Source organism: Neoarius graeffei, chromosome 8 (assembly GCF_027579695.1).
Source record: "Neoarius graeffei isolate fNeoGra1 chromosome 8, fNeoGra1.pri, whole genome shotgun sequence".
Classification (NCBI taxonomy): Eukaryota; Metazoa; Chordata; class Actinopteri; order Siluriformes; family Ariidae; genus Neoarius; species Neoarius graeffei.
In genome coordinates this window covers 88,777,991-88,804,135 of record NC_083576.1, presented here as the reverse complement: position 1 = coordinate 88,804,135, position 26,145 = coordinate 88,777,991, and the positions used below count along the sequence as shown (strand labels likewise).

The following is a 26,145-nucleotide window of genomic DNA, read 5'->3' as shown; positions in this document are numbered from 1 at the left end:
ATATGATAGGAGGTTTTATATTATATTATGATTATTGTGAGCTAGGTTAAAGCTTGCTAGCTACTCTGGGAGAATTCTGGTCTCCAAACTATAATGAGGTACAGTACTCAAAAGAGCGTTCAAGAAATTTGGCCGGAAGCTCATTTCAGTTAGTGTTTGCTACACCACTCCAGACCAGGGGGTGTCAGTAATGCTCCCAGTAACTGCTTCTCCAACTGCCAGAAAACATTGGAGAAGAAAAAGCATGTTTATCCTCGACATGATAACAGCACCAATCATCATTACATTAAAATATTTTAATAGAATTTATAGTTGAGGTTATATCTGATACAGTTAAAAATCCAAGTTCATTATTTTGTCTGCGTTTGAAGATTCGTTGTGCTTTAAACCCTGAGGTAAGTTAAAATGAAGCTGTGTGGCCGAATCTCAAATGGATGCCCATTGTTTAAGTCCACTACATTCAGTATGAAATCATGCTGCGTACACCCTATGTAGTGCACTATGTACCCAGTAAGGACAGATTTGGAATTCGGCCTTAGCGATGTGTTTTAGTGTGGAGAACCTGTTTATTTTTATGTTTAAAATATTTAAATAATCTTATCTTGTTCTAAGTCACTCTTTACGACCAGGTTACACTCATCAAGATAAAAAACAATTCATATAAATTTAGCTAACTAACCTAATAGCTAGCGGTCTGGTGTCGCTTTATGTTTTTATTTCTTAGCTTTTTAACAATAAAAAGAATGAATGTTGAGGTTTAAAGGTTTATGAACAGCTTTACATAATCTTGTTTTTATTTTTATAGAAATATCAAAGACGTTGTTAATACTAACGATAATTGTTTTAATAATAATAATAATCTTTGTTTAGAGATGTTATAATGAGTTCAGCAGGAGACAGACAGCACTCCTCCAGGACGTCTCAGACTCCTGATCCCTCACAGGTAAAGCTTAATAATGATTTATGCTGGGGAAAAAAATAATAATAACCAATAGTTTTATGTTAAATGTTGGCCAGGTTTGTATTTTGCTGCCTCACTTCACTGCTAGCCTACAAGCTGTCCTGCTAATCACACAAAACCTAATAATACATCATGAAAAGGAAATCTAAAGTCTTTTCTGAATAAGTGTTATTGTTGTTTGATCTTTAGCTGTATGAAGACATGAAAACAGAGATTTCAGATGGAGGGATATCCGAAGTGTCAGGAGTCTGTGTGAAGAAAGAGGAGACACTGGAGCTGAACATCTGCAACTATGGAGACGACCTTGAGAACCCACCTGAAGAGCTCTCCATTAAAGAGGAAGAATCTGACAATAAAGACTACCTTTGTACGACATCAGGCCACTCTGGAGCTCAGTAACACTCTCACTGATTATTCTACACTATCTAGTGCACTGAAAGTACAATCGTGGGTCATTTTTTTTTTTAACTTGCAGGGTTTTTTATGTTTATAGAAAGTTTAATATCATGGTGACACGGTGGTGCAGTGGTTATCACTGCCACCTCACAGCAAGAAGGTTCCGAATTCAAACATCTGAAGGGGGCCTTTCTGCATGGAGTTTGCATGTTCTCCCCATGTCTGTGTGGGTCCCCCCCCCAAGGTTCAGAGACATGCAGATTAGGTAAAAATACAGGGTTGGGGTTGCACAAGCTCGCCCATGCTTGTTTCGGGAAGGGCATCCAGTGTTTAAACCTATGCCAAATCAAATATGCAGCTCATGATAATCCACTGTGGTGAGCCCTAAAGGGAGTAGCTGGAAGAAAACGATGACGACAGAGTTTTTAATATCATACCTAGGCGTGAGAGAAACTAAATATTTTATTTCCTTTAAATAGTTATCGGGCGGCACGGTGGTGTAGTGGTTAGCGCTGTCGCCTCACAGCAAGAAGGTCCTGGGTTCGAGCCCCGGGGCCGGCGAGGGCCTTTCTGTGTGGAGTTTGCATGTTCTCCCCGTGTCCGCGTGGGTTTCCTCCGGGCGCTCCGGTTTCCCCCACAGTCCAAAGACATGCAGGTTAGGTTAACTGGTGACTCTAAATTGACCGTAGGTGTGAATGTGAGTGTGAATGGTTGTCTGTGTCTATGTGTCAGCCCTGTGATGACCTGGCGACTTGTCCAGGGTGTACCCCACCTTTCGCCCGTAGTCAGCTGGGATAGGCTCCAGCTTGCCTGCGACCCTGTAGAAGGATAAAGCGGCTAGAGATGATGAGATGAGAAGTAAATAGTTATCCCTACATTTCCTCCAGAATACTTGTTACAACCATCATGGATTTGATTCTTTACAGTATATGTCTAAAGTTTGTGCACCCCTGACCATCACACCCAAATGTGGTTCTTCTCCAGCCTTTTACCACAAAGTTGGAAACACACAATTGAATGTGTTTGCATGCTGTAGCATTACAATTTCCCTTCACTGGAACTCTGAGGCCCAAACCTGTTCCAGCATGATGATTCTCCTGTGCACAAAGGGCGGCATGGTGGTGTAAGTGGTTAGCACTGTCGGCTCATGGTAAGAAGGTTCTGGGTTTGAGCCCAGTGGCCGACGGGGGCCTTTCTGTGTGGAGTTTGCATGTTCTCCCCGTGTCTGCATGGGTTTCCCCTGGGTGCTCCGGTTTCCCCCACAGTTCAAAGACATGCAGTTAGGTTAACATGGGACAGCCTTGGGCTGAAGTGCCCAAGAGTGGCAGCACACACGTACGCAGCAGCTTTGCTCTTCTATGATTAACTCATTTTCGTTGTACGTTTGTGCAGTGCAATAAAGGCATCCTATTCTATTTAAAGTGAGCTCCATGAAGACATGGTGTGTGAAGGTTGTAGTGGAAGAACTTGAGTGTCCTGTACAGAGCCCTGGCTGACTTTGACCCCACTGAACACCTTTGGGATGAACTGGAACACCGACTGCCCCCCAGGCCTACTCACCCAACATTAGTGCCTGATCTCACTGATGCTCTTCTAGCAAAAAAACACAAATCCACACAGCCACACCATAAAATCTAGCAGAAAGCCTTCGCAGAAGAGTGGAGCATAATTATAACACCAAATCTGAAATGAGATGTTCAACAAGCACATATGGTTGTGATGGTCAGGTGTCCAAATATTTGTATACAGATTTAGGGGAATACCAGTAGTGCATCTTCACAGCCTCACAGCTCCAGGGTTGTGGGTTCGATCCTGATCTCAGGTTATTGTCTATGTTGAGATTTGCAAGTTCTCCAAGTGTCTGTGTTGGTTTCCTCTGGGTCCTTTGGGTTCGATGAGCAACTTGAGCTATGCTGAAATTGCCACTGGGTGTGAATGAGTTTGTTAATGTGTGGGTGCTTGATGCCCTGCAATGGACTGGTGTGAGTGTGTTTGGGTTTACTTCTGAAGTGGGTTGGCCTACACACACACACAATACATATATATATATATATATATATATATATATATATATATATTTTTTTTTTTTTTTTTTTTATACACACACACACCATTGCAATCAGAAATATTCAACCCCTCACCTCAAAAGACATTATAGTGATGTGGATGAAAGATAATGACAAAAAAACTCAAACAACAATATTTATTGATACATATTTGAGTTATTTTGACAACAGAAGTTCAAATGAAAATGTAAATATTTTAACATGTTCATGTGCACTATTATTCAACCCCCAGCTTTAGTAGTTTGTGGAACTTCCTTTAGCTTTTATAACTTCTCACAAACATTTTCGGTAAGTGTTGGCAAGCTTCTTACACCTCTCGATTGGAATCTTTGCCCATTCTTAATGTGCAAAAGCCTCTAGCTCAGTGATGTTTGGCTTCTGTGCTGCAACTGCCTTCTTTAAATCCCACCAAAGATTTTCAATCGGATTTAAATCTAGTGACTGAGAAGGCCACTCCAGGATGTTCCAGGATCTTTTTCTCGACCAAGCTTTGGTTGACTTGGAGGTGTGCTTGGGATCACCAAGGTTTAATTTGTCAACAGAAGGCATCACATTCCTCTTTAAAATGGCTTGGTATTTCTGGGAATCCATGATCCCAGGCACATGATCAAGATTGCCAGTTCCTGCTGCAGAAAAACAGCCCCACATCATCAATGACCCACCTCCATGCTTGACTGTGGGGAAGGTATTCTTCTGGTCATAAGCCTGGCCTTTCGCACACCAGACATACCGCTGGTCCATATGTCCAAACAGTTCCAGTTTGGTTTAATCAGTCCATAGAACTGTCTCCCAAAACTCTCTAGTCTTATCCAAATTCCTACTGGCATATTCTGGTCGACTTTTGATGTTCCTTGTGGTCAAGAGTGGAGTGCGTCTTGGAGTCCGGTCATGAAATCCTTGTTTATTCAGTACACATCTTACAGTTGCCACTGAAGCACTTGTACCAGCCTTCATCGTGTCATCCTGTAGGTGTCTTGCACTCACATAGGGTTTTTTCTTAGTTGTGACTAAGTGGCTAAGTGCCCTTGATGAAATCAGAACCAGAATTACTTTATTAATCCCCGGAGGGAAATTCAAATTTGCAACCAAGCTCCTGAATTAAGGAAGAAGTAAACATGTCTAAAAATAGAAGATAAAATAGTCTTTAAAAAAGAATAAATAAAAATAAAATAAATTTAAATAAGTTCAATAGTAAAAGCAAAATGAAGTGATTTTATATACTATTGCACCTGAGTTAAGGATACATGGTAAGAAGTGTACCACAGTTATACAGTGGCATTGTACAGCTTGACAATAGAGCCCTACACTCCCGCGGGAGTCCCGCGGGACCCGACGCAAAGCAGTGCGGCGCAGGACAAATTTTGAAAGCTCATTGCGGGTGGGAGGGGGAGGTGATGAGCTGCAGTCCTGCTAACTAAAAACGTGTTTAAAATAAAATTTATAAATTATTAATTTATGTCTATCATATATAATTTGTGCTGGATATTTTATTTGGCATTAATAAAAACATTTTAAGATGCCTAAATTTGCGGATGTGGTCTAATCTCGCGTACGTTTCCGATTCCTTTCTGCTCTTCCGTGTTTGAGATCTCCGATCATGGCAGAAGAACAGAGCTCCTCTAGTGAAGCTCACAGTGCTTCAGAAGTAAGTGCTGCTTTAAAAAGAGGTACATTTACCGTTACAAAGTCATGAGTATTAGTCCTAAGTATTAAAAAGTATTAACTAGTATTAAAAAGGACTGTATATCACACAGATTGTTCAATTTAAAGCTAGAAATAGACAGTGTATAATCTGAGGAGCTGGTTGTGGTTGCGCAGCACTTCATACGAGAGGAGAATGAAATCGCGGTTGGAATCATAACGCCACAGACTCGGAAGTGGGAGTCCGAGTGCGCAAAGCGAGAGCTGTCAATCAAAGCGAGAGCTGTCAATCATGAGCGCATGCAGCGCTCAACTTGGAATATGTCAGCAGAATGTCAGAGTCTAAACAATAAACTTACAATAAATGAAGGATCGGTCAGTGGAGAGCTCAGCTAAGCTCAGCATGTTTAATTCCCCAAGCCAATGACAAGAACTTTCGTGAGAAATAACGCGAGCGTCTGCATCATGCGGGCTTTGCGGGCGGGAGCGGGACTGAAGATCATAATTCTTTGCGGGAGCGAGTGGGACTGCACAATGCGGGAGCGGGACTGAAAATTCTGTCCCGCGCAGACCTCTACTTGACAGCAACAGGTAGGAATGATTTCCTGTGTCTCTGAGTTGTGCAGCATGGAAGAATCAGCCGTTTACTGAATGTGCTCGTGTGGCTGATCAGCTCCTCATGTAGAGGGTGGGAAGGACAGTCTAAGATTGTTTGTTTTTATTTTGGACCGTGTCCTCTTCTCCAACACCACTGTCAGAGAGTCCAGCTCCACACCTACAACATGGCCGGCCTTCCTGATGATCTTATCGAGTCTGAATTTTGGGCTTTCTTCCACAGCCAGGCAGGTTTGCAGCTGTTCCATAAATGTTAAACTTCCTTGTAATGCTCCCAGTGGTGTCTCTTGGAATGTTAAATTTTTTGGAAATCTTCTTATACCCAAGGCCCTTTAGGTGTGATGAAATAATCTCCTCTCTCAGCTTTTGTGGAAGCTCCTTTGTCTTTCCCATGATTGCAACTGACCTTGAATACTTTCATGGGTAGGGTTTATATATGCATCGCAAATGAAGGATCATTATAGAGTTCCCAAAGGCTTAATTATGTTTCAACTCCACTTTAGGCCATAAAAACTGTCAGAAAGCTTTAAAAGAACAATATTATATAGGGATTGAATAATTGTGACATGGCTATCTTAACAAAATGTACTGTAACACACAAATACTACATCATGCATTTTCTGTGTTGATTTTATGTATCACTCAACTCATAAAGAAGTCATCCAAAGCAGAATCTTGCTCTTTGAAAAAAAAATAATTGATAAATCCTTAAAATCTTTGGGGGGTTGAATGTTTCTGATTGCAGTTGTGTGTGTGTGTGTGTGTGTGTGTGTGTGTGTGTGTTTTTAATTTAAATTCTAAAAATAATGTCACTGGAAAAATGTGTAGCTCTAGAAGTGTCAGCATGCTCAAATAGGGAAATGAGTGGTGTTTTGTTTTTTTTAAATTCTGCACACACTTATTTTTGTTTGTACGTGTCTGTGATTTCCTAACAAATTGGTTGGCTAGGTGGTTTTATTTCCTAAACTATAAACAAACAAGTAGCCTAATTTAAATCAGCTGTGACCATCACACAGCATCATATTTTCATGTTAATGAACATGGTTTAGTTTTTCCCACAAGCTTCATATCTGACATATCTTGTTTGCATTCACATGAAAGTAAAAAAAATCATATTCGTATAACTTATGTTTGTATCCTGGAAAATCTCATTCCTGGTGTACACCTCTAACCTCAACCAGCTGCTCCAAGAACATTTCTGGCAAGCTTCTTTGGCTAATATTTATACAATTCTATTGAACAGGTTCTCAGATATACACACACATCGCATACACATTTAGACATAATTTCTTCCCATTGTGTTTTTGCTACTCCCAGATTGTGAAGTTTGCAAATCCTTCTTTTTTAACAAGTGTGAGCTTCACGGACCACCCCTCTTCATTCCTGATACTCCTGTTCCCATGGGAGTTCCTGACCGAGCCAGACAAACTCTTCCTCCTGGACTAGAGATTAGGAAGTCTGGTATTCCTGATGCAGTCCTGGGAGTGTTTAATAAAGGGGAGACTGTTCCAGTAGGTGCACACTTCGGACCCTACCAGGGAGAGCTGGTGGACATAGAAAAAGCAATGAACAGCAGATACTCCTGGGTGGTAAGTTTGTTATAAATTCATAATAAAGATTTTTAACTTATTGTTAAACAACAAAATGTCACCACTGGATGAATGTAACTCCCATGAATATCAGTTTCTTCTTGCCAGTGATATGTGGAGACACTTTTAAACAAACTTTCAGGTCCATCAAACTGCTGATAACTTGGTTCTACTTGGACAGTTCACAGCATGTAGTTTAACCACTCGCCACTCACCAAATACGAGTTGTAAAATCTAATGGTGAGTAAAGATTGCCCCAGACTCGCCTTTTTCGGCGAGTGTGGTCAAAACGACGGGTTCCTACCTAGTATTCATGTAAAATCCAAGAAATATTCAGCAAAAGCCCCTTCCTCGTGCATGTTGGGTGCTGCTATTGCAAAATGAAACAAAACCGGAAATGACGGAAATCGGCGAGTGTCAGCTGGTGCTGCTTGTGGGCAGAGATTGTTTTTTATTAGATCAAATTACATAGAAAATCTACACTGGCATGACTCGCACTTGCCAGATATCCTTTCTTGGGGCCCCAACTATTATGTGGGAGGTACATATAGGTTTTTAGGTATATAAATCATGATTTAAGTAGGAGTTTAGCATGGTAGACCCCCATTATTATTATTATTTTTTTTTTTACATCATCCCATCTGGGACCCCTGTCCTGAAGATTTTCAGCATCCAAGGTCAGTGTGTCAGTGTACCAGTCCTGTCAAAACAAAAGGGTAAGTCAACACAGAAAATGATGAAAGAAATAAAATTATGAATGGAAATATATGCTGATTAATCAATAAAAAATTAAATGTAATATCACATTCTTTTCAGGCAAACATGGTGTTTTAAGTAAAATGTCACAGTTTATGAACAAAAAGAAGTAATGGGGACAATACTTTAAGTTCATCCCAGGATGAGGAAGGACCTCCAATAAATTCACCATCTACTACAGAACACAGCAAACAGAACCAACAAAGGCCATCCAACAGGACAAAAAAATCCAGCACATGAACATTCCTGACTAAGTGGCAAAATGGTAGACCCTGGCTCAAAGATACTGAAAAAGGAATGATTTACACTTGGTGCCAAACCCACAAAGTATTGCAGTCCAGGGGACTCCTCCAGTCTAGGTGGTTTATCGACAGGTGCACTTCTTATAAGGCAGAGTCAATATCATGCCATGCATCTAGCAAATCTCATGATTTAGCTGGAAAAGTAACAAAAGCTAAGGGCAATCCTGACAAAACAGAGGCAGTAACAGCTCTTAGACAAACATGAATCTCAACTCAACTTTATTTATATAGCACTTTAAAACAACCATAGTTGAAAACAAAATGCTGTGCATAAAGACATAAAACAATTAAAAGCAATGAAATAAAACAGTATAACAGTTGTTTCATTGTTTTTAAAAGCAATTAGAAACAATAAAACAATAAATAAAAGCAAACCATAAAACACTAAAACAAGAGCAGAGTCTCATGCGGCGTTAAAAGCCAAGGAGTAAAAATGGGTTTTAAGACTGGTTTTAAAAATGGACAGTGAGGAAGCTTGCCTAATGTGCAATGGTAGCTCGTTCCATAATTTTGGAGCAGCAGTGGAGAATACTCTGTCCCCTCTGAGCTTCCGTTTGGACCTCGGTACCTCCAGGAGCAGCAAGTCAGCTGACCTGAGGCACCGAGCAGGAGCGTAGGGTTGAAGAAGCTCAGAGAGGTAAGGGGGGGGGGACCATTTAAAGACTTAAAAACAAATAAAAGAATCTTAAAATAGACTCAAGTGCACAGGCAGCCAGTGGAGGGAGGCCAGAATGGGAGTTATGTGCTCCCTCTTACATGCTCCAGTTAGGAGGCGAGCGGCTGCATTTTGCACCAGCTGGAGACGTGCGAGGGAGCACTGGCTAACTCCAAAATAAAGTGCATTACAGTAATCCAGCCGAGATGTTATGAAGGCGTGGATTACTGTCTCAAAGTGCATTTGTGCAAGGAAAGGCTTCACCTTTGCCAGCTGCCTAATTTGAAAGAAGCTGGACTTCACTACGGAACTAATTTGCCGATCCAATTTAAAATCACTGTCCATCTTAAAACCCAAGTTTGTGACTGTTGGCTTTACATAGTCTGCCAAAGGGCCCACGTCAACGGGCAAGGGTTCACAAGAGCCGCTGGGGCCAAACACCATCACTTCTGTTTTATTTTCATTAAAATTTAAAAAGTTCAAGGCCATCCAGGCCTTGATGTCTTCAAGACATGACAGAAGTGGTGTGAGGGAGAAAGCATTTTTTTTCTTCAGTGCCACATATATCTAACTATATATGTGCCACTGATTTTGAAACATATTACAAAATTGAGAATCATGTTTCGCAACGGTCATGCTGTCGCAAAAAATAACAGACCTATAAGAGATTACAAATACATATGCAAATTAGATGAGGCTAAAGGGCTGAAGATGGGGACAAGGTATTTGACAGTGGATGCAGCTTGCACATTCCTGACCTACATTGGTGAGCAACCTATCAGTGAGCTACAAGCAACTCTAGAGGAAGTTGATTTCAATTTGAGCATATCAGAAAAGGAAGTGGTTATGGTCAGATATACATATAAAGGAATGCCTGTCACTAAATTTCTTGGAGTCAGAACCACTACATCACCTAATGCCACTGGCATTTGTGACAGCATATTGGAGGCATTGGTTGATGTTGGGACAAGTGAGGAAGAAATAAAGAGGAAATTAGTGGGATTTGGATGTGACGAGGCCTCTGTAATGTTAGGTTCCAAAGGAGGGGTTTCGGCTCTGTTGAAGGACATGCATCATTAATTACAATCCACTGCTTTGCACACCATCTAGAACTCGCCTTTAAAGATGCCTTAAAACCCCACAAATTGTACGACACTGCAACAGTTCCCCTAATGGGCCTGTGTTATTTCTACCACAACAGCCCCAAACAAAGAAAAACCTAAAACGGTCTTTTCCATCTCAAGGATTCACTAAGACGATAATGCCCACTAGAGTAGGGGGAACCTGCTGGGTTGGTCATATATTGACTGCCGCAAATAATTTCATGAGAGCAATTAGATCTCAACTACAAGACTGCATTGCCCAGCCTGGTCAGTCAGAGGCCACAAACAAAGCCAGGGGTCTTCTTAAAATTCTTAAAAGGCCCAATGTTATTTCCTACATTTACAGTCTTTATGACATCTTAAAGCCAATTTCATTATTATCAGTGTCACTGCAAGCCAATACCACTATTCTGGCAGATGTTGAAGAAAAAATAAAACATTGCAAGAGAGAGGCTTGAATACTTGAAAACAAGTGATGGCCCAAAAGCCAAACAGATATAGCAAGCAAGAGTTCCAGGGAAACATCTTCAGGGGCGAGGTAATGTCTGGAGAAAAGTACATCAGTGAATCTTCCAAAAAACGACTGAAGATCACCAACAGTCTTTTGAGCACACTTGATAGAAGGTTTGAAGATGCAGGGTCTGAGTTTATCTCTGCCACAAAGATAGCCAAATTCAATTGTTGGCCCAGTGCCACTGAAAAGGAAGAAATTGCAGATTTTGGGAGCGATAGTGTAGACATCATCAATCAGTTTCAAGATGTGATTAGCCAGCATTTGGACACTGAAGCTGTTCAAGAAGAATGGATAACATTAAAGTCCTTTGTGTACAGCAGATATAAAAACAAGGTCCAGGAACTGAAATGGGAAGACATCTTTGAATTGTTTTTGAATGGCCACAAGAAAATCTTAAAGCTGACTAACTTGATTATTTCACTGTCAGCAAGTTCTGCTGAAAATGAACCAGCATTTTCAAAGTTGAAACTTATCAAGACCACTCAGAGAAAATCGCCTGACAACAACACTAAATCTACTCATGTATGTACATCTTTCAACTCCTCCTGTTGAGCTCTATAACCCTGATGAGGCCATCCACAAATGGGTTAGAGGGGCCAAAAGAAGGTTGTGTGACCCTGACACCAACCAGCCTTTGAAGAAGAAAGCAAAATTATAGCCAGTTTTGCAGAATGAAGATGAACCAGAATTCTCGGAAGTTGAATAGGACCATAATGAGGGACAGGAAGAAAATGCCTAGGCTGCTGAGGTGGAATATGATGATGATGCTTGATGGATTTGATGAAGGGTTTTTTGAAGATGGAGTTCTCTGAAGATGAAGTTTTTGAAAAAATATATTCTCTATAAACATTTTGCCAGCTTTGTAAAGCAAAAATTGCTCTATGAACATTTTATCAACTGTTTAAAAAGTCAGTGAACAAAAGGCTATTTCCAAAAAAACTTTTGTATTGTTCTGTCAACTTTGTAAAATAAAGTATAAATGACAAAATTTTCTTACAATAAATATTGTTCGAATACTCATTTAGTTAATACATAAAGGAGTTCAATTATATGGAACTTAAGAATACTTTATAAGCAATTGTCAAAATGACCCCCCACCCCCAATTAAGTCGTATATGGGCCCGATACATATGGCGAGTGTTCAACAGGTTTGGCGAGTGCTTCCTGAGAGGCACTTCCCAAGCTTGGCGAGTGCTCAAAAACAGTTAGCCAACATGCTGAGTTCACACTAAATAATTTACATAAATGAACTGGAGGAAAGCAAATGTGTGGGCTTAATGTAAGGACATTTTCTCCTCCTCCTCCTGAACCTCATGCCAGCATCATGTTGAGCCCACCAGTATCACTGAACTGATACTGCCATCTCTCACGGTCTTGTCTGAGTGCCGGGATGTCCTTCAGCCTCAAATTAATCTGCTGGAGGTCTTGACGAACGACATTGTTCCAATGGTTACATGGTTGGCCATGAAGGCTTTTCCATCCCACCGCTAGCAGATCAGACTTGTAAATGGCAATTGTGGGGTGGTCGTCTCTGCAGCACAAGACGTGTCTGAGCCAACGAACATGGTGCTGTGTGATAGCGCTGAGGATATTTGGTTGGTTAGTCCTCTGGCAGAGCTCCTCATTGGAGACATGGTCGTACCAACGCACTCCCTCAATAGGCCTGAGGGCACAGGTCTTGAAGCCAAGAAAACGGGTGGCCAAGGTCTTGCTGAGAGACTAGGTCTCGGTGCCATAGAGCAGCGCAGACAAAACCACAGCATTGTAGATCCATAGCGTGGTGTGTTGGAAGATGTCACGTCATCTCCAGAGTGGTCTCCAAAGGCTTCTCATGATGCCTGCTGCCAGTCCGTGTTGCCTATTGATCTCAGTGAGAAGGTTGCCATTGTTGGCGACTTCCGATCCCAGGTAAACAAATAACATGATGAACTCAACATGATTGGTGCCAGTGACGATAGGTGGTGGGTCAGGACCTTCACCTATATACATCAGCTTGGTCTTGGACCAATTGACACGGCGCCCAAGCCTGGATGCCTCCTCATTGAAAGCATGAAATGCTCCCTTCAATTCTGCCAACGAGCAGCAAAACGTCATGTCGTTGACATAATCCAAGTCCGTCAGGCAGTAGTCTCCAAGCTGGACACCTGGGAAGCGGTTGCAGACTGCAGTCATCAGGTGGTCTCTGATGCAGTTGAACAGGTCAGGGGTAGCCACACAGCCCTGGTGAACTCCGGCAGCAATTGGGAATCAGTCAGAATCCTCACTGTCGAACACAGCTCTCAGTGCCATCATAGAGCATCATGAAGAGTGTGTTTAGCTTCGGTGGGAGGGCTAAGGTGTGGAGGATATTCCACATGGTAGGTTGGTCAGAGGTGGCTTTGAGGTCAATAAAGGCGATAAAAAGATGTGATCCTTGCTGAACTTATCGATGAGGAGCCATAAAGCAAACATGTGGTCAGTAGTTGATTGGCCAGGCATGAATCCCACCTGTTGAGGGCAGCATCTGGAGCTGATGGCAGGGAGGGCACAGTCAAGGAGGATTCAGATGAAGAGTTTGGCTAGTATGGAAAGTAAAGTGATTTCTCAGTGGTTGTCACATACGAGATAGTCACCTTTCCTCTTCCAAAATGGGAGGATAACACCATGCCGCCATTCATCAGGCAGCTCCTCTGTCACTCACACATGGTTAATGATTGTGACCAGCCAGTCAATCATGCAGTCCCTGCCCTCCTTGAAGAATTCAGTGATGATGCTGCAGATGTCCAGGGCCTTCGCTATCTCATGTCTGCGGACCAGATCGGTGTGGCAGTCATGGTTGTAATTGGTAGTGGAGGCAGCAGCAGTGTGAAGGTCTGGATCGGGTGGTCAGGGAGGTCACTGGAAGTGCTCCCGAAAGTGCTTGACCCACTGGGCAAAACAGGTGTGTTTGGTAGTGATGCCATTGCCATCTTTGGACTTCTCGTGGGTGACCTTCTTGTGAGGGTCACTACAGGTATCATGAAGGAGGTGGTAGACCAGTCTTTGATCTTTGTGGTGGGCGGCATCTTCCAGCCTTGCAGCCTCGACATCCTAGTATCTTTTGCAGTCAATCTCTGTGGCAATGTTACGGGCCACATTCAGTTGTTGATACTCAGGCATATCGCCACAAAGATGGGCAGCACGACATTCTTTGATGATGAGGGTGTTGATGGAAATCCAGGGCTGCTGAGCAGGGGTGATAGAGCAGCTGATGGTCATGGTGGTCACCTCATTGACTGACTGATGACTTGAAGGTCGAACAATCAGTAATGTTTTTGTCAACTGACATGCTGTATTGGTTGGAGATGGAGCAGTTGTACTGAGTACAAATGGTTGGGTCTTGAAGCTGGGAGGAGTCAACTTGAGATTTGTGCCTGTTGACAGGGTTGGCCTTCAGGCACAGTCTCAGATGGGCAACAAGGAGGCAGTGATCGGTGTTGCCGAGCTGAGCACCACAATAAGCGTGACCGTTGGTAATGCTGGCTCGCCAATGGCGACTGATCAGAATGTGGTCCAGAGTTTGCCGCGTCACTTCATCGTTGCTATACCAAGTCCAGTGGTGTATACATTTCCTGGAGAACCATGAGTCTGCGACACACATGTTGGTGTTAGCACAGAGCTGGAGGAGGTGAAGCACTTTGTTGTTGTTGGTGGGGTCCACTAAGGTGGTGCCAATGGCAAAGGAGTAGTTCCAAGCATCAGAGCCAAAAGGTAGCATTGGCATCAATGAGGAGAATGGAGAATGTCGTGTGGAGGAACACACTCAAGGATGGAGTGAAGTTGATCGTAGAAGGTGTTGTTCTTCTGATCATCTGCAACGTTGGTTGGGGCATAAGCAATGGCAATTATGATCTTTCCGTGGTGGTGGAGAAAGCACACTGCAAAAAATTGAAAACTGAATTTGAGGAGAAAATTACTTAATACTAGTTAAATTATCTTGCTGCATGGACAGATATTTTTACTTGATAAAACATCTTAGAGGGCGGCACGGTGGTGTAGTGGTTAGCGCTGTAGCCTCACAGCAAGAAGGTCCGGGTTCGAGCCCCGTGGCCGGCGAGGGCCTTTCTGTGTGGAGTTTGCATGTTCTCCCCGTGTCCGCGTGGGTTTCCTCCGGGTGCTCCGGTTTCCCCCACAGTCCAAAGACATGCAGGTTAGGTTAACTGGCGACTCTAAATTGACCGTAGGTGTGAATGTGAGTGTGAATGATTGTCTGTGTCTATGTGTCAGCCCTGTGATGACCTGGCAACTTGTCCAGGGTGTACCCCGCCTTTCGCCTGTAGTCAACTGGGATAGGCTCCAGCTTGCCTGCGACCCTGTAGGACAAGATAAAGGGGCTAGAGATAATGAGATGAGATGAAAACATCTTAGAATAAGTTGGTTGCAGTCTAGAACTAGGTTTAATAATCTCAGAATTGGTGTCTTGTATTCTTCTAATAAGAAATGCTAGATTGTGTCAACTATCTCATCTCATCTCATTATCTCTAGCCGCTTTATGCTTCTACAGGGTCGCAGGCAAGCTGGAGCCTATCCCAGCTGACTATGGGCAAAAGGCGGGGTACACCCTGGACAAGTCGCCAGGTCATCACAGGGCTGTGTGTCAACTATTTTCAAGATATTTTCACTTGCTAAGATATCATTTTTTGCAGTGCAAGCAGTGAGCAGGCAGTCATTCATGAGCTCCCAGCTAATCAGGGAGTGGCGTGCAGTCCTAGGTAGGGCCAGTGCTACTCTACCTGGTCCGCTCCAGAGGAAGACATGGTTGCCAGCTGAACACTCGCCGCTATCAGTCCAGCAAACCTCACAGAGACCGGCAAAGGTGATGTTGTGGCTGCATCAGTATGGAGAAGGCTGAGGATGTTCCAAGTTGTGATATGGATGGTGTGTCATAGATCCATGAGTCATAGTCCATTGTTGAGAGCCAAGGGTCGATTCCGTTGAAGGTCAGTCTAGTTATTTCTGGTAGGTGTCGTAACAGGGAAGGGTTCATCTGGCCAGGGTCTTAACCTGATGCAGACTGGCCAGGTGGTGGGGCTGCGACCTTAATACTCAGCCATGAGGTGTCCTGGCCCACTGCAATGGACTGGGGTAAGATTTGGACTACTCTTCATTTGGCCTGTTCCCTTCAAACTGTCTGGCTTGGGTGGCCCTACCAGGAGCGATAGCTCCCACCAGCATAGCTCTTGGGATCATCAAGGCACACAAGGCTCGCCACCACAACAATGTGGTAGTCCACAGAGGGCTGAGGTGAGGACATCTCACAACTCGTAGTCTAAAAGACTTCATATAAATTAATAAGTTTAGTTTTTGGTCTACAAAACTATATAAAAGGCAAAGCTTACATAGAGTTAACCATTACAAAATGAATTAATTAACAATGAAAGTGTGCCCTCTATGCTTAAAAGTTCTAGTGGCAAAGCTCAGCCATTGCAGAATGCTGGCAGGACAATTAAATACGTGATTTAAATTTACATACAAATTTACACAGGGGCTCTCATAGAATACAAATATTCTGCAAATTAAATGAATTTTCACAGATGCCAGATTTCTTGTGTCAAGCTTGATAAGTGAGGCCCATGGACCTCTTTATTTCATTCAAATATTTTAATCTGGATCAGTCATATATCCAAGATCGGGGGAGATACTGAACTAAAACATTAGTTCACAAATACAGTAAATAGACATTAATTATGAAAAATATTTTCAATTTGTACAAAATCTATTTCATAGCAGAACTGACATTAAAGTTTGTCTGATTCAGGGCTCGACATTAACGCTTGTCCGGGACAAGTGATACTTTATGTCGGACAAGTTCATCGTCTCAGTTACTTGTCCGATCGGACAAGTGCCAAAATACACCGATATTCGGGTTACACATCAAATTTATCAGTTTATTCACATGATTTCCGAAGCATCTCACTCAACATATTGTTTTGATGAATTGCCGGATGTTTCTATTCGGAAAGAGTGATGTGCGCATGCTAGGGCTGCACGATATATCGTTAAAAAAACGCGATCTCGGTTCACACCTACATGCGATTCACTTTTTGATTAGAGACGATTCTTCTGTTTTTTTTTCATCATGAGCCGTGTCACACTTTAGTTTCCCTCTGTGCTCCCGTAAAGTCCACTGTAGTTGCTTTCTCCCTCAACCAATCCTAAATGCACCTGCACGTCATGTGGTTGCGCGTAGCAGCAGGCTTTCTCCCTAAACCAATCATGAATGGACCTGCATGTCACGTGATTCAGCGGCAAGCAAGGCAGAAAGAGATACTTTTTTTTTTTTTCGAAACACAGCAGCATGAGTGAGTGAAGAGATATGTGAAGTCTGCATGAGGAAAATGGAGAATGATGAAAACCCAGGTGTTAGCGAAGAGAGCCAGGCAAGTCGTCCAACACAGTTTGTTCCTAAGAGAGGTTCGCATTCTTTGGTGTGGCAATATTTCGGGTTTAAACCAGACGACGACAACCAATGCGATGTACACTGCACCATATGTTCTGCCCGAGTAGCAGCAAAGCAGGGCAATACAAACAACCTGTTTAGCCACCTCAAACGCCACCACAAAGTGCAGTATGAAACTGTACAAAATAAGACCCCTGAAAATGAATGTCCAAAAAAACAGACGTCTATAACAGAGACTATACGCAATGCGACACCATATCCGCCCAGCTCCAGCAGGCAAAAGGAAATAACTGCAGCATTCGCGTACCACCTAGCTAAAGATATGGCCCCCATAAACACGGTAGAGCATGACGGATTTAAATAAATTATCAAAACATTGGATAAACGATAGTCGATGCCTTCATGCAACTATTTTTCAAGCGTTGCAATACCTGCCATGTACGACGAGAAGCGGGCAGCTGTCGAGGTCGAATTGGGAGAAGTGGACTACTTTTTCAGCGACATCGGATTTGTGGTCCAGTCGGACCATGGAACCTTATGAGTCTGACAGTCCACTATCTGTTCTAGGTGAACTTCATGGAGGTTATAGCCATGGACATTGTGCACATTACCACAACTGCCTTGACCGTATTAGTCGTGCTGTATTTTACTTTAAATATTTTTGGTATGCAAATTGAATAGTAAATTGAATTTGAGATTTGAGTTGAATAAAGATTTAAATTTGTTTAAAAAAAAAATCGTGCAGAGAATCGTGATATCAATTCTTATCAAGAAAATCATGATACACATTTTTTCCAGAATCGTGCAGCCCTAGCGCATGCGCAATATTCCACTTGCGAAACCGGCCAATACCGCTTCGTGTATTTGAGCTGAAAAGTAAACGGTCTTTTATGATTGGTTTTAATCGTGTCATACACGTGGATTTGTTGACATTTCTGTTGGCGGGATCATTATTCAACTGTATATTTACGTTGAGTATGTGGTAATTTGCAAATCTTTGAATTGTTGTTGATGGTGTTCGTTACATAGCCGAGCGTGTGTGGTGCGGTGTGCTGGGCTTGGAACGTGCGCCTGCATGTGTGTGGATTGACAGGGAGTAAAGGAGTGGGGAAAGTTATCTATGAAATACCAAGCTGTCAAATGGCTACTAATTAGGTTACCGGCTGTATTAATTAACTAATTAGTAATGGGAGTTTAGGGATTTGAAACATAGGGCTCTATAATTTAGATATAATTATGGATTATTTTAAATTATTCTTTTTTTTTTTGACCATTAAATACCATACAGGAGTCACACTGAATAATTAGACAACAATTAATCAATGTCTGTTTTACTATATTTTTTAACTTTTGCCTCAGTATATCAAGTATTGATTACTTTTGATTCATAGATATTATGCATATGTTGTGAATTCGGAAACAAATGCAATAAAGATTGTTGGGTTACAAATAGTTTATTTGTTTTTTTTTTTCTCAAATATTTCTTTGGACAAGTCAATTTCACATTTGGACAAGTAAATTTCCTTTCAACTTGCCCGACAGGACAAGTGGTTTCAAAAGTTAATGTAGAGCCCTGGGTCTGATTAGAGGCCAAAACACAAGGAACAGATATTTATTAGAGGGTCTGATTCAACCGCACAGCTTTGCAATGTCAAAGACACAAAACCTTTTGATGAGTAAAAAATTCCATCCATCCATTATCTGTAGCCACTTATCCTGTTCTACAGGGTCGCAAGCAAGCTGGAGCCTATCCCAGCTGACTGTGGGCGAGAGGTGGGGTACAGTGGTGCTTGAAAGTTTGTGAACCCTTTTGAATTATCTATATTTCTGCATAAATATGACCTAAAACATCATCAGATTTTCACACAAGTCCTAAAAGTAGATAAAAAGAATCCAGTTAAACAAATGAGACAAAAATATTATACTTGGTCATTTATTTATTGAGGAAAATGATTCAGTATTACATATCTGTGAGTGGCAAAAGTATGTGAACTTCTAGGATTAGTAGTTAATTTGAAGGTGAAATTAGTCAGGTGTTTGTCATCCCATTGATTGAAATCAGGTGTGAGTGGGCACCCTGGTTTATTTAAGAACAGGGATCTATCAAAGTCTGATCTTCACAACACATTTGTGGAAGTGTATCTTGGCACGAACAAAGGAGATTTCTGAGGACCTCAGAAAAAGCATTGTTGATGCTCATCAGGCTGGAAAAGATTACAAAACCATCTCTAAAGAGTTTGGACTCCAGCAATGTGTGTGTGTGTGTACAAATGGAGGAAATTCAAAACCATTGTTACCCTTCCCAGGAGTGGTTGACCAACAAAGATCACTCCAAGAGCAAGGCGTGTAATAGTCGGTGAAGTCACAAAGGACCCCAGGGTAACTACTAAGCAACTGAAGGCCTCTCTCACATTGGCTAATGTTAATGTTCATGAGTCCACCATCAGGAGAACACGGAACAACATTGGTGTGCATGGCAGGGTTGCAAAGAGAAAGCCACTGCTCTCCAAAAAGAACATTGCTGCTCATCTGCAGTTTGCTAACGATCATGTGGACAAGCCAGAAGGCTATTGGAAAAAAGTTTTGTGGACGGATGAGACCAAAATAGAACTTTCTGGTTTAAATGAGAAGTGTTATGTTTGGAGAAAGGAAAACACTCCATTCCAACATAACCTTATTCCATCTGTGAAACATGGTGGTAGTATCATGGTTTGGGCCTGTTTTGCTGCATCTGGGCCAGGACAGCTTGCTATCCTTGATGGAACAAGGAATTCTGAATTATACCAGTGAATTCTAAAGGAAAATGTCAGGACATCTGTCCATGAACTGAATCTCAAGAGAAGGTGGGTCATGCAGCAAGACAACGACCCTAAGCACACAAGTCGTTCTACCAAAGAATGGTTAAAGAAGAATAAAGTTAATGTTTTGGAATGGCCAAGTCAAAGTCCTGACCTTAATCCAATGGAAATGTTGTGGAAGGACCTGAAGCGAGCAGTTCATGTGAGGAAACCCACTAACATCCCAGAGTTGAAGCTGTTCTGTATGGAGGAATGGGCTAAAATTCCTTCAAGCCGGTGTGCAGGACTGATCAACAGTTACCGGAAATGTTTAGTTGCAGTTGTTGCTGCACAAGGGGGTCACACCAGATACTGAAAGCAAAGGTTCACATACTTTTGCCACTCACAGATATGATATGTAATATTGGCTCATTTTCCTCAATAAATAAATGACAAAGTATAATATTTTTGTCCATTTGTTTAACTGGGTTCTCTTTATCTACTTTTAGGACTTGTGTGAAAATCTCATGATGTTCTAGAAATAGAAAATTCTAAAGGGTTCACAAACTTTCGGCACCACTGTATACCCTGGACAAGTCACCAGGTTATCGCAGGGCTAACATAGAGACAAACAACCATTCACACTCACATTCACACCTACGTTCAACTTAGGTGGTGTTTACATTAGACCGTATCCGTATCATTTTCGTTGCGGATGCACTGTCCGTGCACATTAAAACGCCGGGAAACGACTCCACAGGCGGAACAATTTGAATCCGCCAGGGCCCACGTATTCAACCCAGTACGTATCTGATCCGGTGCTGTGTAAACATTGAGGAACGAGGATACGCAGTGCTGAGCTCTAGCTGGCGTCGTCATTGGACAATGTCACTGTGACATCCACCTGCCTGATTCGCTGGCGTTGGTCATGCCACGTTGTTTTATAATCCAATGTTACGTTTAGTAACAATTGGACCTCGTCGTCCGTCCATGAAAAAATGGTATTTAGGCTTGCCATCCTTCCACTTGCAAGTGGTGAGTGACTTGCGCATGCCCGATATGCACTGGGATCATGTGACGTGCCGTCTAATTAGTCATGTGATTAGTGTATCCGTGTATTGGCGTTGCTGTGTGCACGGGGAACGGTTTTGTTGCGGGCACAGAAATTTTGTGTGTGTACGCGAATCGTTTTAAAAACGTTAATCTGATGATTCGAAATAATGTAAACAGGGCCTTAGAGCCACCAATTAACCTAACCTGCATGTCTTTGGAGGAAACCCACACAGACACAGGGAGAACATGCAAACTCCACACAGAAAGGCCCTCGCCGGCTGCTGGGCTCGAACCCAGAACCTTCTTGCTGTGAGGCAACAGTGCTAACCACTACACCACTGTGCCACCAAGTAAAAAATTCCTTCACCTAAATTCTGTTGTAAAGGCTGGCCTGCATTTTCTTAAAGGTTATTAAATTCACCTCAGAGCTTGTCAGCTGTTCTGTGAAACTGAAGATACAGTCAAGAACCTTTAATTTTGCCTTCATAATGCTTAATATAATATGGGCATGGGCCATCATGCTTGATCCTGTGTACCTCATTTAATTTGAAGGCAGAGATTAATTTCATGAAGAAAATATAAACGTGTAATTTTTCTACAGATATGCAGGAGCAGGCAGTGTGAAGAATACATAGATGCCTCAAGAGAAATGCATGCAAATTGGATGAGGTGAGGAACCAGTTGGGTCCATGTTTACTCACTGATTTTACAGCTCCTAATTTGTTTAGAAGAACTTTATCTTCTTCCTGTCACTGATATCTTCCGCATGCTTTATCTCGGTCTGTACGTAACTCTGATCTGATTTTTTTTTTACCTTTTCTGCCACTTTGCCTCATTCTTTTAGGTATGTGAATCGTGCTCGTAATGATGAACAGAATCTTGTGGCATTTCAGTATCAAGGGGGAATTGTGTATCGTTGCTGTCGACCCATTAACCCAGAACAGGAGCTCTTGGTGTGGTATGAAGAGGAGTATGCCAAAGAACTTAGTCCTATGTTTCATGACCTCTGGAACAAAAAGTGTTATATGAATGGTAAAGTATATCCATACATACTGTAAATCATTTCAGTTCTACTGAATTATTCACTGCCTGACCAAAAGAAGGGTCAGTTTGTTGGCCTGCATGAAGCAAAGAAAACAACTAAGGAGATTGCTGACATTACGGGAATTGGGTTAATAACTGTCCAACACATTATTAAAACTTGGAAGGATGGTAATGAACCATTAAACTTTGCGGAATGAAATGTGATGGTCTGAAAAAATTTTGACCATGATTGGAGACCATTTAAAGTCTTGGTGAAATTAAACCGTAAAAAATCGACAGCAGAATTTATGGCTATGTTTAATTGTGAAAGTAAGAGTATTTCGTCATTGCTGTGTGGCCATAAGAAAACCACTTGTTAGTGAGAATTAATTGGAAGAAAGGCTTCAATTTGCAAGGGAGCAAAAAGATGGAGCAATTGAGAAAGGCCATGTGGTTTAATGACTCCAGATGAGCGCATCAGGGTAAGAGGGGAAGTGCATGAAGCAATGCAACTAACGTGTAGTGGCCAGTATATAAGCCTTTGGAGGCATCGTTATGATCTGCGGTTGCTTCATTTGATCATGTCTAGGCTCAGCAATATTTTGTGCCAATAAAATGAAGTTGGCTGACTACTTGAATGGACTGAATGACCAGGTTATGGTATCAATTAATTTTTCGTCCCTGATTGCGAATGCGTGCCATAATCGGAGCGAAAGTTCGTCCAATGAAATATTACTTTCATTGGATACATTTTAGCCAAGCATGAGGACTAACGTGTAGCCTAACCAAAGCTCTCATGAAGTCAGGAACCCCCATGATCCCCCAAGAAAAGGCTCTACCCACAGCTATAGTTTACGTTAATCTAGGTACTAAAAAATAACCTGCACTTTTTTGATTAAAGCAGGCATGGTGGGTCATAAAAGACCAAACGTTCATTCAGGTGTTGTCAGGCGAGACCATCCAGTGCATCTTAGGTCATTACTCACAAGAAAAACTATTACTGATGATGGAAAAAGAACATCTTCCCTTTGACAAATTCCACTTGACACTGAATAAACTCAAAGCTGGTTATTCCAAAATACTGTGGCTTGTATGAACTTTTCACATCACTTCCTGATGAGGACTCTGAAGAAAATTGTGTCCTGTCGTTAACCAAAAATATTGTTTGAAAAAAAGAAATGTAGCAGCAGGTGAAAAGGGAAGGAAAACGTTTTATTTGCAACCAATAAATGGACTGTGCTTTCTTGAAATGATTTGTGGATGAGCTCAAGAAACACTTCTGGAAAAGATGAAGGACAGGTTTTTGCTCTTTGACAGTCTGGTTACACTGGGGCTTATTAATCCTTTTGGTAATCTCTCAGCCAGAAATGTCTCCTACACCGATGCGCCATCCTCAATGCTTTGTCGATGTTGGTATGCAACACATTTGCAAAGGCTTGTATTTCTCTTTTAAATAAATGACTGGTCTTGTGTGTCTTAATGTATGTATTTATGTTGGCTCACTTCTTTAATAAAGTCCATTAGTATGAATTGTCAGTTTCACAGAATCTTACAGAATTTAATTTTATTACATTTGTGTATAATTGAGATTAATAAGCAAATGAAACTTGATAATCTGTCTATAAATCAGTATGTAAAAATACAAACTTTCTTCCGTAAATGCTACTACAAACCATTTGCAAATCAGCTCAAACAGAAGCCAACCAACTCACCTTTGGCCACTCAAACCCACTGGCTAGTACTGCCCATAGTTGCTGTTCCATCACCTTATTGAATCTACCAGTATTCCTAGATAGAGGTTGCTGTATCTTATCTCTCAAACTGTTTGTTTGTTTGTTTGTTTGTTTGGTCTCAGCACTTCAGAAGCTGGCTGAAGTTGCCATTAAGGATTATTTGGCATGGAAGTACTTCCTTTGAGGACTGCAGAGCTGCATTATTCTAATAATCTAAGATGCAGGATCTGCAAGCTTCTCTAATCTTATGACACATACTGACATGTCCCACTTTACTTCATTCTGTGCTGTTTACTTGGCTGGGCTAACCCGTCTGGTGGTTGACTCGGTTTCATGGCAGGAGTTTCCTTCAGAGTAACTGTTTCAGGAACTGTATGATTTGTGTCAAGGGAAGTGTCACTTAAGGAGGTGTGTTCATCATCACAGAAATTACCAACAACCCTCTGTAGTCCATGCTGGTGCTCCTGAGCCTTGTGAATTTGTAGACAGTCAGATCCATTCCCAGATCCAGTTATTCTTTGTTGCTGATTACTTAAATTACAGATTGATAAATCCTCATTCATGTAGAATCTCAAATGTTTTTACTTAACCTCAAACACTCCTTTACATTGGAATAGTGGTGTTACATTTTATAATATAGTTGCATTTCCTGTTCACTTTCTGATATTTTTGTCATTTCACTTGTCCAGAAGTAAACAACTCTCTTTTACATTTCTTTTCCTGCTCAACATGACCTTTTTCCTATGCATCCCAAATTTCCCTAGACAAACACATCCAGGGATGCCACAGTGAAGAATATTTGACACCATGTGAACTGGGAGAGATTAAACATAATCTTCAAATCTCCTCCAAAGGCTCCAGTAGTCCACCTACTTCACCTCATACTTTCAGTTCTGACACTTCTAACAATGATGACCAAAAGGAAATTCATCACTGCTCAGAACGTGGAAAAAGTTTTGATTATCAGAGTGTTCTCCAACAACACCAATGCATTCAAACAGAAGGGAAACCTTATCACTGCTCACTGTGTGGAAAGAGTTTTACTCGACAGAGTCATCTCCAACAACACCAGCGCATCCACACAGGAGAGAAGCCATATCACTGCTCACAGTGTGGAAAGAATTTTACTCAACAGAGTGACCTTCAACGACACCAGCGCATTCACACAGGAAAAAAGCCATATCACTGCTCACAGTGTGGAAAGAGTTTTACTCATCAGAGTCATCTCCAAAAACACCAGCGCATTCACACAGGAGAGAAACCATATCACTGTTCACTGTGTGGAAAGAGCTTTACTCAACAGATTGACCTTCAGCGACACCAGCGCATTCACACAGGAGAGAAGCCGTATTACTGCTCACACTGTGGAAAGAGTTTTACTCAAAAGAGTCATCTCCAACGACACCAGCGTATTCACACAGTAAAGAAGCCACATCACTGCTCGCAATGTGGAAAGGGTTTCAGTCAACAGAGTAATCTCCAAGAACACCAGCGCATTCATGCAGGAGAGAAGCCCTATCTCTGCTCACAGTGTGGAAAGAGTTTTACTCGACGGCGTGATCTCCAACGACACCAACGCATTCACACAGGAGAGAAGCCATATCACTGCTCACAGTGTGGAAAGCGTTTTGCTCAACAGAGTGCTTTCCAACAGCACCAGCGCATTCACACCGGAGAGAAGCCGCATCACTGCTCACAGTGTGGAAAGAGTTTTACTCGTCTGAGTGCTTTCCGACAGCACCAGCGCATTCACACTGGAGAGAAGCCGTATCAGTGCTCACAGTGTAGAAAGAGTTTTACTCGACAGAGTGATCTCCAACGACACAAGCTCATTCACACCGGAGAGAAGCCGTATCACTGCTCACAGTGTGGAAAGGCGTTTACTTATTCAGTTACATTTAAGACCCACAAGTGCACGAACTCTGAAACGTTGCATGATTTAACGTTGTCAAATTAAATGTTTGTTTATTCTGACTGTTTTGGTTGGAATCGATTTGTATTTTGAAATTTTATTTTCTTAATTTTTTGAGGAAGGCAGAATATGTAATCTTGTAGTAATGTTTGAAATAAGACTGTTAATGTTTTCTTTTGACCTGAAGTAGTCATGACCTAAATTAACACCACACAAGTCATGCATTAACTACAGCACTATTTTCAGTATAATACGGCAACATTACACTAAAACAGAACCACTGAGGTACCGGAAAATTTAATCGTCAATACACTCAAGTAACGTGAACTGTGTGGAAACAATACCAAATTTTTAGTTCATCCTCTGTCTTTTTGCCCATGGTCTATCGATATATTTTCTGTTGTATTTTTCCATGGTTATTATACATGATTTAATCATTAACATCAAATCAGTTGACTGTGATTTCAGTAAGGGACTTTGTTCACTCATAATGCATAAGTGTCTATACTTTGCTAACTTGTAATGTGCACGTATCTGTTCCTTAGGTCGTGGTGATTTTGTCCATGTTCCTGTTTTACTTTGGGTGAGATCAATCTGGTCTGGAGTCTGCCCTTTGCATGTACACATCAGC

General features: G+C 41.8%; 1 protein-coding gene across 3 annotated transcripts; it reads left to right on the top strand.

Moving 5' to 3' along the window:
• Positions 1-227: 227 nt before the first annotated feature.
• Positions 228-26,145, top strand: LOC132891021 (zinc finger protein 501-like). Of its 3 annotated transcripts, XM_060928461.1 has the most exons (7): positions 228-395; positions 871-943; positions 1,151-1,328; positions 6,997-7,268; positions 21,448-21,515; positions 21,691-21,878; positions 24,367-26,145. In XM_060928461.1, exons 2-7 carry the CDS (start codon positions 881-883, stop codon positions 25,557-25,559), a joined length of 1,962 nt encoding a protein of 653 aa, XP_060784444.1. In that variant the 5' UTR covers positions 228-395; positions 871-880; the 3' UTR covers positions 25,560-26,145. The 3 variants fall into 3 exon arrangements, with proteins under 3 accessions (XP_060784444.1, XP_060784446.1, XP_060784447.1); XM_060928463.1 differs by lacking the exons at positions 228-395; positions 871-943 and having other exon boundaries at positions 1,157-1,328; positions 7,032-7,268; XM_060928464.1 differs by lacking the exons at positions 228-395; positions 871-943; positions 1,151-1,328; positions 6,997-7,268 and adding an exon at positions 15,155-15,432.

Bases quoted from the DNA above. Each gene is read 5' to 3' on its own strand.
- LOC132891021 (XM_060928461.1), top strand. From the start codon at position 881: ATGAGTTCAGCAGGAGACAGACAGCACTCCTCCAGGACGTCTCAGACT. The intron at 7,269-21,447 runs GTAAGTTTGTTA...ATTTTTCTACAG, and splicing joins ACAGCAGATACTCCTGGGTG to ATATGCAGGAGCAGGCAGTG. The intron at 21,879-24,366 runs GTAAAGTATATC...AAATTTCCCTAG, and splicing joins CAAAAAGTGTTATATGAATG to ACAAACACATCCAGGGATGC.